The 17,087-nt window shown below is 42.7% G+C and overlaps 1 protein-coding gene across 4 annotated transcripts in view; it reads right to left on the bottom strand.

Annotated features, from left to right (window-relative positions):
• The window catches only part of ptprb (protein tyrosine phosphatase receptor type b), a 93,459-nt gene that overhangs the window by 52,132 nt on the left and 24,240 nt on the right, over positions 1-17,087 (bottom strand). For all 4 annotated transcript variants that reach the window (XR_015941993.1, XR_015481659.2, XM_087245588.2 and 1 more), the window contains 4 exon segments: positions 10,864-11,133; positions 9,861-10,133; positions 4,694-4,960; positions 86-346 (listed from right to left, as the gene is read on the bottom strand). Coding sequence is in view for 2 of the 4 variants with exons in the window: in XM_087245588.2 (XP_087101714.2) it covers positions 86-346; positions 4,694-4,960; positions 9,861-10,133; positions 10,864-11,133 (1,071 nt within the window). In the remaining 2 variants the exon portion in view is untranslated.

Raw genomic sequence — 17,087 nt, 5'->3', positions numbered from 1 at the left:
GTTGAATATGAAACACTAAATACAAAATATATTTGTATTGCCATTTCACGTATGTATTTTTGCATATATTTCCAGAAGTTCCTACTTGTTCTCTCCTGAAGCAGCGTTTGGTTCCTGTAGCTGCCGCTGTGTGTGGCGATGGAGATGCTGTAGAGCCGTCCTGAGACCAGGCTCCTGAACACGCACTCTGTGGTTGCTTTGGATGTGGCAAGAGTGTGCACGATCTTCTCTTGGTCTTTCAGCATCACGACGTAATTGTCCACGTCTCCTTCTGCCGCCTTCCATGAAACGTTCAGAAAGTCTGGGCCACTGTTAGTGACTGTAATGTCCGAAACAGCAGCAGGCACTGAAAAAGTGAGAAAGATATAAGAGAAAACACATGAAATAAAGATACACTCTTAAAAGGAGGCCTGTTATGCCCATTTTAACAAGATTTAAAATAGATCTCCGATGTCTCTACAATGTGTAGGTGAAGTTTCAGCTCAAAATACACAACATATATATTATAACCCTGCTAAAAAATCCAGCTTAAACCAGCCTAGGCTGCTTGGCTGGTTTTAGCTGGTCGACCAGGCTAGTTTTAGAGGGGTTTTGGCCACTTCCAGGCTGGTTTCCAGCCATTTCCAGCCTGGTCTTAGCTGGTCAAGCTGGGAGATGACCAGCTGAAACCAGCTTGACCAGCCTAGCCAAGCTGGAAGTCCAGCCAAAACCAGCTATATCCAGCTTAAGTCAGGCTGGTTTTAGCTGGATTTGGCTGGTCATTTTCCAGCCTGACCAGCTAAGACCAGGCTGGAAACCAGTCTGGAAATGACCAAAACCCCTCTAAAACCAGGCTGGCCAACCAGTTAAAACCAGCCTAGGCTGGTTTAAGCTGGATTTTTCAGCAGAAAACTCTCTCAATCTGATCCAAATTGTGGCGTTTTGGTGACTGTCGCTTTAAATTCAAATGAGATTGTGCTCTTTGAAAAGAGGGCGGAGCTACAAATGCCTATGAGTCAGCATAGTGGCTGACTCAAAACTCGAATGGCGGACGGCTGCTTCTCACTCAGAGCTGCTGTTTATGCTAATGAGGGAGAGATTGTCACTAGTGGGCGGGGCTTTCCCACTCTGATGACACGTACAAACTGAGAAAGTCAAAGTGTTTCTGCAGACAGTTTAATTATAAAAAAATTTAATTAATCCCTACTGAAAAAAACAGCTTAAACCAGCCTAGGCTGGTTGGCTGGTTTTAGCTGGTCGACCAGGCTGGTTTTAGAGGGGTTTTGGCCATTTCCAGGCTGATTTCCAGCCTGGTCTTAGCTGGTCAGGCTGGGAGATGACCAGCTAAAACCAGCTTGACCAGCCTAGCCAGGCTGGGAGCCCAGCCAATACCAGCAATGTCCAGCCTAAACCAGGCCGGCTGGTCAAGCTAGTTTTTGCAGGATTTAGCTGGTCAGTTTCCAGCCTGACCAGCTAAGACCAGGCTGGAAATGACTGGAAACCAGCCTGGAAATGGCCAAAACCCCTCTAAAACCAGCCTAGGCGACCAGCTAAAACCAGCCAAACAGCCTAGGCTGGTTTAAGCTGTATTTTTCAGCAGGGATACATTTTCACCATTAGAGGCTGGCTATATTCACACACAGCTGCCACATAACTGTGCTTAAACTCCTTATAAAAGGGATTGTTGCATACTAGGTCCCCTTTAAAAAAAAAAAAAGCTGGGTTGTTGTAAATCAACATTGGGTCAAATATGGACAAGCTCAAATTCAAATGAGTTGGTTTTGTCCATATTTGACCTACCTGTAATGTTGCGCTACAACAACCCAACATTAGTAGTGTAAGAAAGGTGTAACTCTTGTGTTGGAACTTCAGCTCTATTCATAGCTGAAAGTGGATTCATTTGGGAAACGGTCCGTTTAGTGAGTTTGAATGTTTTCATGAAGTATGTACGGTGTCGATCTGCTCTAGAGTGTGTAACTGCCCTCCATTGTTTGAGCCGTTTCACAAGAGATCATCAAACACTTGTTGAAAATAGAAAGCGCATTTGAGAGCAGCAGGAAGTGTTTAAAATGACCCGGTCCTTTCATGCAGGGCTTCCTGAAATTCCATAAATCCCCTTTGTGCTCAACTGCGAATTTTCATTTCTTTTTTCTTTTGGCTGTTGTGATTTGAATTGAGAGTTACGCAAAACATTACAACATGTATTAAAATCTAGGGTCACAATTTATTTTGATGGTCCGTTTGTTGAATTGAAATCACACTGCATCTGCAACTACTGCAATTTTCATTAGGTTATAAGTAGACTGTTAGGTTGGGGTTGGGGTTAGTGTAAGTCAGTAAATGTCTGTTGAACGAGCAGTATCAGCAGATATTGAGCAGACAGTCTAATACTCAAATGGACCATCAAAATAAAGTGGTACCAAATCTAGGTGTCATGTCTATGTTAATGTTACATTGACTCAAAGAATGTGTAATAAGAGGGACCAGAAGATTTTTTTTTGCAGTATTTAATGATCTAGGCGCAAAGTCTAAAGTGTCTAAAGCATTAACGGCATTTCCGAATCTTTCCGAACTTTTGCTATTTTAAGGACGTAAAAATACAGTTTGCACCCTGGCGCATGGTCTCTTAATGAGTTATAGGTGTGTTTTGAGCATAACGTGCATTAAGCCAATCAGAGTCTCATCTCACATTCCCTTTAAGAGTCAGTTGTGTCATGGCGCATTTGCTATTTACATGGTAGACATTGTAAGTGGAAAAACTGAACGCTTCACTAGCGAGAAAACAGTTAAACAGAGCATCTGCAGCGCGAGGATAAAGAACGAGCCTCCTCCATTCAGCCTCTTTACTTTCGCTTTACTTCAGTTTTACTCTTTACTCCTTTACTTTTGTGGATACGGAAACGGTGTTGTACTCACTCCACTAAAGACATCCATTAGCCTACATGTTTAATTATGTTTGCTAAACACAAAGATTCACAATTCTAAATTCAGTTCTAATCTCCAGCAAACGAATAAATGAACAATAATAACGAAGTTTAGTTATATCCAAACACCCGTACTGTTCTTATGCCCAATATGGTGATGCGGACATCTCCAAAACCTGAAAGGTGGACAAATCTAAACTTGTTTTTATTAAAACTAATGTGTATCTGCATATAATAAATTGATTTGCTATTTTAACAACGTACTGCAAAACGTACTGATGTGTTGGTCTGAAAATAACACCCAATCGCTACATAGACGTCTTGCACCTTATTACGCCGGGTGTCATTTAATACATCTAACCAAAAAAAAAAAAACTATTACATTACAAGCTTTTTTGTACATAAATCATCTAAATATTTGCAAGGGAATAAACATATATGAATCAAGAGTGTAACGATACACGTATTCGTATTGAACCGTTCAGTACGAGACTTTCGGTTCGGTACGCATTACAAACCGAACGATTCAGACTAATATCTTAAAAGTGAAAAAAGAGAATAAGTGTACAAAATATAATGTTTTCAGTGCAACAACGCTCAACAAGGCATCCCAAATGACGTGACAGACAACATGCTGCCTTCTCCGCCCACCTCCAAACGCTACTTCAGTCAGGCACACACTGCACTAGCTCGCAAAATGGCTACAACGTTAACGTAATCCTCCTTTAACCAACAGCGGGTCTAGCATTTGGGAACACTTTGGTTTTGGTACATTTGTAGCTGTGGATATGAGACAGGGCTCGAAATTGCGACCGTTTTGATCGCATATGCGCCCGAAATTTAATCTATGCGATGTGAAAATATATTTGGGAGTGCATATAATTGATGTTGTGCGACCAGTTTTCACAGCAAAATGTTGCGCACCACATGCGCGGAATTAGGAGGCATTCACGCATTAAGCATCTTTGCACCTAAAAACGCCAAACATGGCGCTTGGGAATGGTTTAAAACAGTTGCATGCTTGCCCCACCTTCAAGCTCTTCTTATTGGCCCACTGCGCTGGAACAGAACGCGAATGGATTGGTTAATATCAGCTGTCAATCCCTCAGTTCCGATGACAGGGAGCTACAGCCGTGAAAACGTAAAGGTCTGGGTCCGAGAGAATGAAAACAACACTGACAGATTTAGTTTTAGAAACCACCTAAAGTTACTAATAATGGCACATCTGATCAGTGCTCAAGTAATGAATGTCGATCCAGCAGTTACACTTTTCCAAGACTGGATAAAAGACTTCCAGTGGTTGTAGTCCGCAATGAAAATGACTAAAGCATTCACCGTGAGCATGAGATGTTCTAACGTTATTTAATTATTTAATTGTCACGATCCTTTTAGTCGTGCGACTGACATAAAAAGACCCTTACTGCTATTAAGATGACGTATTCAACTAATAAGTTACATGTCAATATAATCTGTGCAAGATCAGCACCCGTGAGAACACAGCACAGTTGTTATTGTTAACTAATTATAGGGCTGATAAATTAAAATTAGAGAAATCCTCTTTTCTTTTTTTGCCGTATCGAAAACATGCTGAACTGTGACACCACTGTGCTGTATCGAACCGAACGGAGATTTTTGTGAACCGTTACACCCCTAATATGAATATAAACAGACTACATGACAGGTTCAAGTTTTCTATGTGCACAGATTCTGTGTGGACCTATATATTTCGATTTGCATCCTTTTTGAACGATGGTTATTTAGCTGGATTCGACATTTACACAGAATGTTACCTGTCCGACATTCAGCCTCAGCTAGTTTGGATGTTTGTGATCCGCTGATTGTGGTCACCAGTATCTTGTGTAAAGCGCCGGGTCTAAGGAAGGGAAGCAGTCTTGAGGTTGTGTTTGCAGAAGCTGTAATGTTGTGGACCGTCTGTTGGTCCCTCAACAGCAGCATGTGATAGAAATCCAGATCCCCGAGCGGTTTCTCCCAGCTTGCATTCAGACTGTCTGTACTCCCCTTGTTGCTTAGTTTCAGGTGATTCACCTTCAGAGGCTCTGAGAATAAAGCACAAGATTACAATCAGGTTCTTTATGCTTCTAAAGCTGCGGTCACACTGCACTTTTCTCCCCATAGACTTCCATTCATACGCACACGAATGCGTCAGACTGGAAACGCAAGCTCGTGCGACAGCTTTCGCAAGTCACTGCACTGAAATCACATCACTTGACTGCGTGAGACCAATCGAGGATCAAAACATGACCTCTCTGGACAGAAATTGAAAATATGGACCCGTCGCTTGCTAAATGTCTACCCTTCTGAAAAAACGAGCTTAAACCAGCCAAAGCTTGTCAGGCTGGTTTTAGCTGATCACCAAAGCTGGTTTTAGCTGGTTTCCCAGTTTGGTCATGGCTGATTTGTCAGGCTGGTTTTAGAGGGGTTTGGGCAACTTTTTAGCTGGTCTTAATTGGTCAGGTTGGTCTTAGCTGGTTTTAGCTGCTCAAGCTGGTCTTAGCTGTTTTTATCTGGTCAAGCTGGTTTTATCTGGTCAGGCTGGTTTTAGAGGAGTTTTGGCCACTTTTTAGCTGGTTTTAGTTGGTGAGGTTGGTCTCAGCTGGTTTTAGCTGGTTAAACTAGTCTTAGCTGGTTTTAGCCGGTCAGGCTGGTTTAGGGGCGTTTTGGTCACTTTTTAGCTGGTCTTAGTTGGTCAGGTTGGTCTTAGTTGGTTTTAGCTGGTCAAGCAGGTTTTAGCTGGTCAGGCTGGTTTTAAAGGAGTTTTGGTCACTTTTTATCTGGTCTTAGTCTGTCAGGTTGGTCTTAACTGGTTTTAGCTGGTCAAACTAGTCTTAGCTGGTTTTAGCTGGTCAGGCTGGTTTCAGAGTCGTTTTGGTCACTTTTTAGCAGGTCTTAGTAGTTCAGGTTGATCTTAGCTGGTTTAAGCTGGTCTTAGCTGGTCAGGCTGGTTTTGGTCACTTTTTAGCTAGTCTTAGTTGGTCAGGTTGGTCTTAGCTGGTTTAAGCTAGTCTGAGCTGGTCAGGCTGGTTTTAGCCATTTTTTAGCTGGTCTTAGTTGGTCAGGTTGGTCTTAGCTGGTTTTAGCTGGTCTTCGCTGGTTTTAGAGGGGTTTTGGCCACTTTTTAGCTGGTCTTAGTTGGTGAGGTTAACCTTAGCTGGCTTTAGCGGGTCAGGCTGGTTTTAGAGGGGTTTTGGCCACTTTTTAGCTGGTCTTAGTTGGTCAGGCTGGTTTTAGCTTGTCAGGCTGGTCTTAGCTGGTCAAGCTGGCTATTCTTAACTGGATTAAGCTGGTCAGGCTGGCTGGTCTTGACTGATTTTAGCTGGTCAAGTTGGTCTTAGCTGGTCAGGCTGGCTGGTCTTAGCTGGTTTCAGCTGGTCAGGCAGGCTGGTCTTTTGACTAGCTAAAACCAGCCTGGCCAGGATGAGAGACCAGCTAAAACCAGCTTGACTAGCCTGGCCAGGATGGGAGACCAGCTAAAACCAGCTTGACCAGCCTGGCCAGGCTGGGAAACCAGCGAAAACCAGCTTGACCAGGTTGAGAGACCAGTTAAATCCAGCCTGGTCAGATTGAGAGACCAGCTTGAAAAAGCCTGGCCAGGCTGGAAAACCAGCCAAAACCAGCCTGGCCAAGATGAGAGACCAGCTAAAACCAGCTTGACTAGCCTGGCCAGGATGGGAGACCAGCTAAAACCAGCTTGACCAGCCTGGCCAGGCTGGGAAACCAGCGAAAACCAGCTTGACCAGGTTGAGAGACCAGTTAAATCCAGCCTGGTCAGATTGAGAGACCAGCTTGAACAGCCTGGCCAGGGTGGGAGACCAGCTAAAACCAGCTACTTCCAGCTGTTTTTTAGCAGGGTAATCACCTTATTTATTCCCGCCCCTTTTCACAGCGCCATACAACAGAATTCCGCAAGCTCAAACTCAAGTGCAGGGATCACCAAACTGCAGATTTTAGCTCCGACCCTAATCAAACACACCCAAACAAGCTTATTAAGGTCTTACTAGGTTTACTGGAAACACCCAGGCAGGTGAGTTGAAGCAAGTTGGAGCTAAAGCCTGCAGGGCACCGGACCTCCAGGAACGAGATTGGTGACCCCTGCACTAGTGTGACTGCGGCATTATGCAGGAGTGGGCAAACTCGGTCCTGGAGGGCCGGTGTCCATAGTTCAGCTTGAACTCTAATCAAAAACACCTGAACATGCTAATCAGTGTCTTCAAGATCATAAGCAGGTGTGTTTGATTAGAGTTGGTGCTCAACTGTGGAGGACACCGGCTCTCCAGGACTGAGTTTGCCCACCGCTGTAATGTTTCATTATAATTATTCTATCTCTTATCACTGGCTAGTGCACTGAATTTTAATACTTAAACGAACTTTAATCAAGTTATTTTAATGATTATTTAATTAATTTAAATATATTACAGTTGATTGGTGTTACTAACAATAACATTAAATGCTATGTGCGAGCTGATTGTTTGCTCACTTTTAGCGTTGACAGCATTTTTTATTTCATTTAATGCCTTATTGTTACTGAAATCAGTTTTAAACACATTTCCTAATATCTTTCTTTTTAATCACCACCACATTTTCAATCCTGCAATGATTATTTTGTGTACTGTAGGCCAAACATGTTTTGTTTTTTGTAATACTTTATAATTAGTAAAATAATACTTTACTTTATTAACAGGTTCAATTTTTCATGATTCATAGGCTTTTCCCACTTATGTACAATTATGAAATGTATTTTGGGGCATATGAAAATTCAGCTGAACAATTTAACAAAGTAACTTTAATTTTGGTAACTCGAAACAATTTCAAAATAACATTGTAAAATGGCGGTTTATTACTGATTTTTGTACCACTATTGACAATACAATCCAGACAATATGTCATTTCAAACTATTAAAAATATCTATAAAAGTTATTTTTTATAACTTATCAACATCAAAGGTTGTTAAAGGAAAGATCAAATTCCCATAATGCAATTCATAAGCATAAATGAAAAATCATGTGAATCACAAAACTGTAAACTGTTCATATATACACTCGCTGGCCACTTTATTAGGTCCAACTGCACGTTGACCCAAATTTCTAATCAGCCAATCAAACGGCAGCAACTCAATGCTCTAAGGCATGTAGACATGCTCAAGACGATCTGCTGCAGTTCACATGGGTAAGAAAGGGGATTTTAGGGACTTTGGATGTGGCATGATTGTTGGTGCAAGAAGGGCTGGTCTGAGTATTTCAGAAACTGCTGACCTACTGGGAGTTTCAAGCACAACCATCTCTAGGGTTTACAGAGAATGGTCTGAAAAAAGAGGAACTATCCGGTGAGCGGCAGTTCTGTGGGCGCAAATGCCTTGTTGATGCCAGAGGTCTGAGGAAAATAGCCAGACTGGTTCCAGCTGATAGAAAGGCAACTGTAACTCAAATAAGCACTCGTTACAAAGAGTAGAGCATCTCTGAACACACAACACGTCCAACCTTGAGGCGGATGGGCTACAGCAGCAGAAGACCACACCGGGTGCCGCTCCTGTCAGCTAAGAACAGGAAACTGAGGCTACAATTCACACAGACTCACCAAAACTGGACGATAGATGATTGGAGGAATGCTGCCTGCTCTGATCTTGATTTCTGCTGCCACATTCAGAGGGTAGGGTCAAAGTTTGGCATCAACAACATGAAAGAATGGATCCATGGATCCATCCTGCCATGTCATAAAGTGTGAACCATCTCAGACTGGTTTCCTGAACATGACAATGATTTCACTGTACTCGAATGGCCTCCACAATCACCTGATCCCAATCCAATAGAGCACCTTTGGGATGTGGCGGACGGGGAGATTCACATCATGGATGTGCAGCCGACAAATCTGCAGGAACTGCGCGATGCTAACATGTCAATATAGGCCAAAGGAATAGTTCCAGTACCTTGTTGAATCCATGCCACGAAGGATTAAGGCAGTTCTGAATGCAAAAGGGGGTCTAAGGCGGTACTAGTAAGGTAGTAAAGTGGCCGGTGAGTGTATATATTTCAACCCAAGCTCGTTCTGAAAACGTAGTCCCGCGGACGTTTCTGGAGACAGCGGAATACGTCCTGGGGGGTACGTACGGCCGCGTTTATTTATTTTTTCAAGCGAACGCTGCGGGGCGGTGTGACTCTGTTCCCTTTCACGCTTGCCTTACTTCCTTGTGGAGGGCTTCCACGCTGCAACCCGTTTGTTCACTCAGCTCACCGTGTACGTTGGCAGGCTCGAGATGCAGTGAGGAGTCGACCACGGTGATCGGTTTCGAGTCCGGGGAAGAGCAGTTCCCAAAAATTAACGCAAAAACATACGCGGTAGAAAAAAAACAAAAACAAATCGGGGCTTTTATTTTTTTGGACGGCTTTTTGTAAACTGTTGCTCGGGTTTAGGGAAGCGAGCGGGCGGGCGGGTCGATCGGTAAAATTGGTTGGGTTCAGGGAAGGAGGAGGGCGGGTCGGCCGATTGGCCGGTTGCGCAGTCAATCATCCGGTCAATCGGACAGCGGCCTCCGGTGGGTTCACGCGAGAACAGCGCGGGCGCGAACCGCACTCGCGAGAGGCGTCTGAGGTGCGAAAAAGCACACAATATCGGCCTCTCGCGGATTCGCGAAAACAAAAACTGCAGCCGTACGTACCCGCCGGGACGTATTCTGCAGTCTCCAGAAACGTCCACGGGACTACGTTTCCACAATGAGCCCGGGTTGATATATTTTCTAGTGTAGCGTAAGAAAAAAACAAATTTGCTACAGTCTTTTGATAAAGTTCATTGTTAAACAACTAGAAATTTTGCAAAAACTAAAAAAGAATCAGTTCAAGTTCTTATTTTTCAAGTGCCTTGCACTGATTATTTACCTTTATGAATTTCTCATCCAAAAATAAAGACATAAGCAGTCCTGCTGAGAAAACGAAACACAATCTTACGTGTTCTGCCTTGCAGTGTGGCAGAACTGCGGATGATCTTGGCGGTGGTGGTTACAGTGATGTCATACAGGCGACCCGGTGTGAGCACATTGAAGGTGCACTCTCTCATGTCCCGGCTCAAGTTTCGTGTCTGAATAACTGTAGATGTGTTGCTCTGGAAAAGCTGTATGATGTAGCCATCGCGGGACGATGAGCTAGCGGCATGAGCCCACAGCGCGCTCAGAGACGTCTCGTCTGAGTGGCGGACGTGCAGCTGAGACACTGGGGGAAGACCTGAAAAAGACCATACATAATCAGGTATCATAACATTGTGCAGACTTCGGTTTACCACAATACAGGTTGTAATAATTTAAATATTAAGTTTACACGAATTTAAAATGAACAACACATCTGTTAAGCATTACTTAGTCTTTGTTGATGTTAACTAAAAGTATATTAATGTGTTAATTATTACATTAGTGGTCCCACTTCATATTAAGTGGCCTTAACTAATATGTACTTACACAGGAGTAAATAGTTTGTTACAATGTACTTATTGTGTAAATACATGTATTTATTGTGTACTTATGCTTGATTAAATACCGGTATGTTATTACATCTGTAATTAACTTCTGTAATTACATTTGTAAATACACTGCTGACCATTCCCTACACCTTAACCCACCCTTAAACCTATACACACCACCAAACCTGTCCCTAACCCAACCCCTTTCCCAACTCAAGAGCACCACAAGTGTTCTCAAATACTTTATAAACACAGTAAGTACATTGTATTTATTTTTTGATGTAAGTACATCGTAGTTAAGGACACTTAATATAAAGTGGGACCACATTAGTTAACATGAACGACTTGATTTATTACGTAATCTCTCTTTACGTTAACAGCTTAATTGATCAATTTGCGCAAACATATCCAGCAATGCTAAATCTTTGTTGTTGTAAACTATTGCTACCTATTGTAAACTACCAAATTCATTTTAATGATATAAGCACACGTGGTTACCTATTTCCCCCTCATATATGACCGTATTAGCCAGGCCTCCATTCTCAACGCTGACGGCCATTCTGTAAACTCTGCCTGGCAGCAGATTTAACCCTGACAAGAGTATTTCCTTTGCCGTTCTACCCACAGTTTGGTTCCTGAGGACTTCACTCCCATTTGAGAGCGCAACACGGATGTGCTCCCATTCGCCGGAAGGTGGCGTCCAGGAGATCTTCAGTGCTCCGCGAACCGACAGATTCTCTATCACCAGATCTGACACCTTTCCTGGATCTAGTGATGGAAGCAATGTGGGGAAAAATGAATTCATTTTTATTTGTGTCTTTATTTAGAAATAAAAATATTAGACTAGCAACAGATTCATCAATCTTTTTCTTTTGTATGATACCATATATTAACCATACTTCTTCTTTCTTACTGTGATATCATACTTCTTAGAGGGAACTGCTGACAAGAGGGAAATAGCAGACTAAGAATAAATATAGTGCGGAGGGCTTTGCTCCAGACTAACAAGAAGTCTAGACATGTCACAAGGAGCTGGATTGCTTGTGGTAGTTGTTAAATATATTTAATATGCACTGAACTGTTCAGTTCTGGCGTGCAGAGAAGGGTTGCAGAAAGAGGAAGTATGTCTGGGTGCAACAGCCCAAGGACTGCTGAATGACGTTACACCAAAACTCCACCTGTTAATATCAGTTGTGTACATATATGCTGGAGTCAGGGAAATGTAAATTAGTTGCGAACCTCTTGAATGTCATTCTTGTATGGCATTGGGGTAACATAACCCAAAGCTCTGTCCTCAGATTATTCATTTATATCTAATAAATAACTAATATTTTTGACATTAAAGAAAACCTTTTCCTGACCTTTTTTTATTGAACACACATGGAATTGGCTAGATATTTCAACAGCAACAACATAAATGTAAACAGTGATATTCAGCTATTAATGCAATAAAACTTGTCATGATTACCAGCAATCGTATCCCACTAGATTGCTGGTTCTCACTCACCAAACCATGGACTACACTTCCGCCTTTGATGGACTACATATTCATACATGCACTTCGCCCAAACACACATGCCTACTCATCTAGTCTGATTACATTCACACCACCTGAGGATTGTCAGAGACTGATTGCACAACCATTTAAGCCACACACTCACCCTTTCAGTTGGCCGAGTCTTGTTTATCCTATGATGACACTACAGCGCGTTTTTCCTTGTCTTGTTTACCCGTGTTTAGACCAAGTCTTGTATACCTGTTCTCCCTGCCTGCCACCTGCCTTTTGACCTATCGCCTGTTTACTGATTACGACTCTGGACTGCCTACACATACTCGTTTGCACCGGTATTGACCATTGCTTGCCTGACCACTGAATAAACCTGCATATTGCATCTTACCCCAGTTGTTTTTGTCATCCCACCGGTGTTACAATACCAGAGTACATTAGCAGGGGTGGAAAGAGTAACGAAAAATCTTGCTCAAGTACCATTACTTCCCCCCAAATTGTAGTGTAAGTAAAGTAAAAGTATCTTCTAAAAGTAGTGAATAGTTGTCACAATTATTAGCCAACAAGGCTCACTACACTGTATTTAAAAATTTTTGTTTCTAGTCCAAATATCTAAAGAAAATTTTTACATTTTCCAGACGAGCAGGAAATATTGTCTTGTTTTAAGAAATAATATGCCAAAATTAAGAAAAGCGAAAAATATGATTATTTTGCTTCCCCAATGTAAGGAAAGACTCACTTAATTTTGATATATTATTTCTTAAAACAAGACCATATTTCTTGCTTGTCTAGAAAATGCTTCTCGATTTACAAATTTTTTGATATTTGGCCTAGACACAAGACTAAAAGTCTAAGTAAAAAGCATATTTGCGGTGTAGACTAGCTCTGTATACTTCACCAGGCTTCAACTGGACTACACCTCCCACCATGCATTGTGCTAATCACCCATTACAGCTGTTACCTATCTGGACACTGATTACACTACACAGCTGCAGGACAATACACACAGAATTTAAACACACACCGTCATTGTTGTGGACTTTGGAAGTGTTTCTTGGACTCTTTCTTGTTTATTCATTCATTCATTTTCTTGTCAGCTTAGTCCCTTTATTAATCTGGGGTTGCCACAGCGGAATGAACCACCAACTTATCCAGCAAGTTTTTACGCAGCGGATGCCCTTCCAGCCGCAACCCATCTCTGGGAAACATCCCCACACACATTCACTACAGCCTACCCAATTCACCTGTACCTTATGTCTTTGGACTGTGGGGGAAACCGGAGCACCCGGAGGAAAGGCCGGGAGAACATGCAAACTCCACACAGAAACGCCAACTGAGCCGAGGTTCGAACCAGCGACCTTCTTGCTGTGAGGCGACAGCACTACCTACTGCGCCACTGCCTCGCTCTTTCTTGTTTAACGATTGTTTAAACACTGACCTTCGCCTGCTTATTGGATTACTCTTGCGGACTATAGTACTGCTTTGCTCTGGTTGATCATTCTTTCTTTAAAAAATGCAGCATATGGAACTCCACTTCTTTTGTCGTGCCTCATCATAACAATGGTAAGTAGTGAGTATTACGCTGATTTTGAAATTTACAATGTAGCTTACATCAGTGCCATTTTCAGATTTATTTGATGCATGTGATTTGATGCGTTTGACCTTTGAACCCCGACCAACAAGCTACAGGTGTCTAGCATGTGACGCCACAATCTATGCTCGGCAGCACTGACAGAATACATGCATGTGTTCGCCACTGGATTGTTTGGTTTGGGACTTGTGGAGCTGCGCATCGATGGATTGGCTCTTCCGTGTTTGGACTTTCAGCAGTGAAAATTAAACCACACTGAGCTGAACTAAGCAGAACTTCAACTCTGAAAACTTGACTGAAACCGTTTGCATTTACTAGAACTTCTATGTTAACCTTGCTGAAAAATCCAGCTTAAACCAGCCTAGGCTGGTTGGCTGGTTTTAGCTGGTCGACCAGGCTGGTTTTAGAGGGGTTTTGGCCACTTCCAGGCTGGTTTCCAGCCATTTCCAGCCTGGTCTTAGCTGATCAGGCTGGGAGATGACCAGCTAAAACCAGCTTGACCAGCCTAGCCAAGCTGGGAGTCCAGCCAAAACCAGCTATATACAGCTTAAACCAGGCCGGTCAAGCTGGTTTTAGCTGGATTTGGCTGGTAATTTGACCTGACCAGCTAAGACCAGGCTTGAAATGGCTGGTAACCAGCCTGGAAATGGCCAAAACCCCTCTAAACCCAGCCTGGTCGACCAGCTAAAACCAGCCAACCAGCCTAGGCTGGTTTAAGCTGGATTTTTCAGCAGGGAAGTTGCTTTGGCACACTCTACATTGTAAAAGTACTGTAGAAATAAAGATGAGCTGAATGGAATGTGTGCATGAGTGTGAAAACGTAACATTCTGTAGTGCTTTTAGTTATTATTTGAGGCCATGTGTTGATTTCAAAGTAGGCATCCTTCGTCTTCTTCAAAAACTCTAAATACATCTCTGTTGATCCTTTTTTTGTCAAGTAGAATTTAGCCTATATTTCATTCACAATACAACTAAGGAAAAAAGTAGTTTTATTTTTTCCTGATGGATTAAACAAACCTCTCTACAACTTTAGTTGCAAAGATTTAACAAGGCATCCATTTAATTTGTTAAGTATGGCAAATATAAGGTTTTGTTTTGCACATGTTTATTTCAGAGTACATCATGCTGTGTGTATGTGTGAGTGAATGAAACAGCAGGAACTGGGCTCTTTACAGCTGAGCTCATTAGTGTTCACCCTTCCAAATATGGTCAATAATGTGCTTTGGATTCTAGGTGTTGTGATCAACACCACTGGCGATTATTTCCTGTAGTAGTCCGCTCACCAGCGGTGTGGTCTCTGTTGAAGCTTACCTCCTAATGAACAACAACTCGCAGAGTTCTCTGTGCTCATCAACTCCTGCAATAGCTGACAATAATCCAGACAGTGTAGATAAAACTTTTATTGCCGAGTTTTGTTTCTTTATCAACTTTACGAAATGTTTTCCTTGTTTGATTCTCCCATGTTTTTGATCCTTGCCTTGTTCATCGTTTTGATCCTTTGCTTCCTAATCCGACCTCTTGCCTGTATTTTGACCACGATTATTGGATTACCCTATTGGTATTGTTTTCCTCCTGTTTATGACCTTTGCCTGTACGGCCTTGATTCTATTAAACTGCATTTGGATTCGCGAGTCTTTTGTCTGCATCCACTTCGTTACACTAGGGATAAAATGTAGGGTAATAAATGTGCATATAAAACCATCTCTGGAGATTTTGTGAGCTTACCTAAGCATTATACCTCCTATATAGGTATCAAGGTTTAACTTACAATTTACCAATTTAACTTAACAATTTAACTTACTGAATTAATGCACTAAGTAAAGTTTATTTATAAACTAATTTTGAGAGGATCACGTGCTTATGATTGCTTTCAGCCGGCCCTGCATTATTCAATTCAATTTGGTCAAGCTGTTCTCTCAATCGGACCAGGCTGGTTTTAGCTGGTCTCCTATCCTGGCCAGGCTGGTTTTAGCTGGTCTTTCAGCCTGGCCAGGCTGGTTTTAGCTGGTCTCCCAATCTGGTTAAGCTGGTTTTACCTGGTCTACCAACTTGACCAGCTAAAACCAGTTAAGACCAGCCAGCCTGACCAGCTAGGACTAGCCTGACCAGCTAAAACCAGCTAAGACCAGCCAGCCTGACCAGCTTAAACCAGTTAAGAACAGCCAGCTTGACCAGCTAAGACCAGCCTGACAAGCTAAAACCAGCCTGACCAACTAAGACCAGCTAAAAAGTGGCCAAAACCCCTCTAAACCAGCCTGGCCCGCTAAAGCTAGCTAAAACCAACCTGACCAAAAGAGTCCAGCTAAAAATTGGCCAAAACCCCTCTAAAACCAGCTAAGACCCGCTAAAACCAGTTAAGACCAACCTGACCAACTAAGACCAGCTAAAAATTGACCAAAACGCCTCTAAAACCAGCCTGACCAGCTAAAACCAGCTAAGACTAGTTTTACCAGCTAAAACCAGCTAAGACCAACCTGACAAGCTAAAACCAGCTAAAAAGTGGCCAAAACGCCTCTAAAACCAGTCTGACCCGCTAAAACCAGCTAAAACTAGCTAAAACCAGCTTGACCAGCTTAAACCAGCTAAAACCAACCTGACTAACTAAGACCAGCTAAAAAGTGACCAAAACGCCTCTAAAACCAGCCTGATAAATCAGCCATGACCAGCCTGAAAAACCAGCTAAAACCAGCAAAAACCAGCCTGACCAGCTAAAACCAGCTAAGACAAGTTTGACCAGCTAAAACCAGCTACGACCAACAACTAAACAACTAAAACCAGCTAAAAAAGTGGCAAAAAACTCATCTAAAACCAGCCTGACCAGCTAAAACCAGCTTAGACTAGTTTTACCAGCTAAAACCAGCTAAAAGTGGCCAAAACTCCTTTAAAACCAGCCTGACCAGCTAAAACCAGCTTGACCAGCTAAAACCAACTAAGACCAACCTGACCAACTAAGACCAGCTAAAAAGTGACCAAAACGCCCCTAAACCAGCCTGACTGGCTAAAACCAGCTAAGACTAGTTTAACCAGCTAAAACCAGCTGAGACCAACCTCACCACCTAAAACCAGCTAAAAAGTGGCCAAAACTCCTCTAAAACCAGCCTGGCCAGATAAAACCAGCTTGACCAGATAAAACCAGCCAAGACCAGCTTGATCAGCTAAAACCAGCTAAGACCAACCTGAACAATTAAGACCAGCTAAAAAGTGGCCAAAACCCCTCTAAAACCAGCCTGACAAATCAGCCATGACCAGTTTGGGAAACCAGCTAAAACCAGCTTGGGTAACCAGCAAAAACCAGCCTGACCAGCTTTGGCTGGTTTAAGCAGTTTTTTTAGTAGGGCACGTGGCTTTCCCCCAGGTTCCCCAGTTTCCTCCCACTGTCCTGAAACATGCAACTTAAGTTGATTCCAAATCGGCACCATAGACATGCTCCCTGTAAGTAGTTATCTCTTAAGAGCAATCACTATCTGTTCATTAGCTACTACAGCTGGGGAGTTCTCCAGATCTACCTGAGCTCAAACTGCCCTCTCGCCTTGCGAACGGGAGGGAGCCCCGGGCTCGAGGATCTCATGAGCTCAGGGCTCTCTCCTGGGACAGCACGCCAAACAAGCTTTATAATCAATCATC

Source organism: Danio rerio, chromosome 4, assembly GCF_052040795.2.
Source record: "Danio rerio strain M-AB ecotype USA chromosome 4, GRCz13ab, whole genome shotgun sequence".
Classification (NCBI taxonomy): Eukaryota; Metazoa; Chordata; class Actinopteri; order Cypriniformes; family Danionidae; genus Danio; species Danio rerio.
The sequence above is the reverse complement of the archived record's forward strand: the minus strand, read 5'-3'. Positions and strand labels throughout refer to the sequence as shown.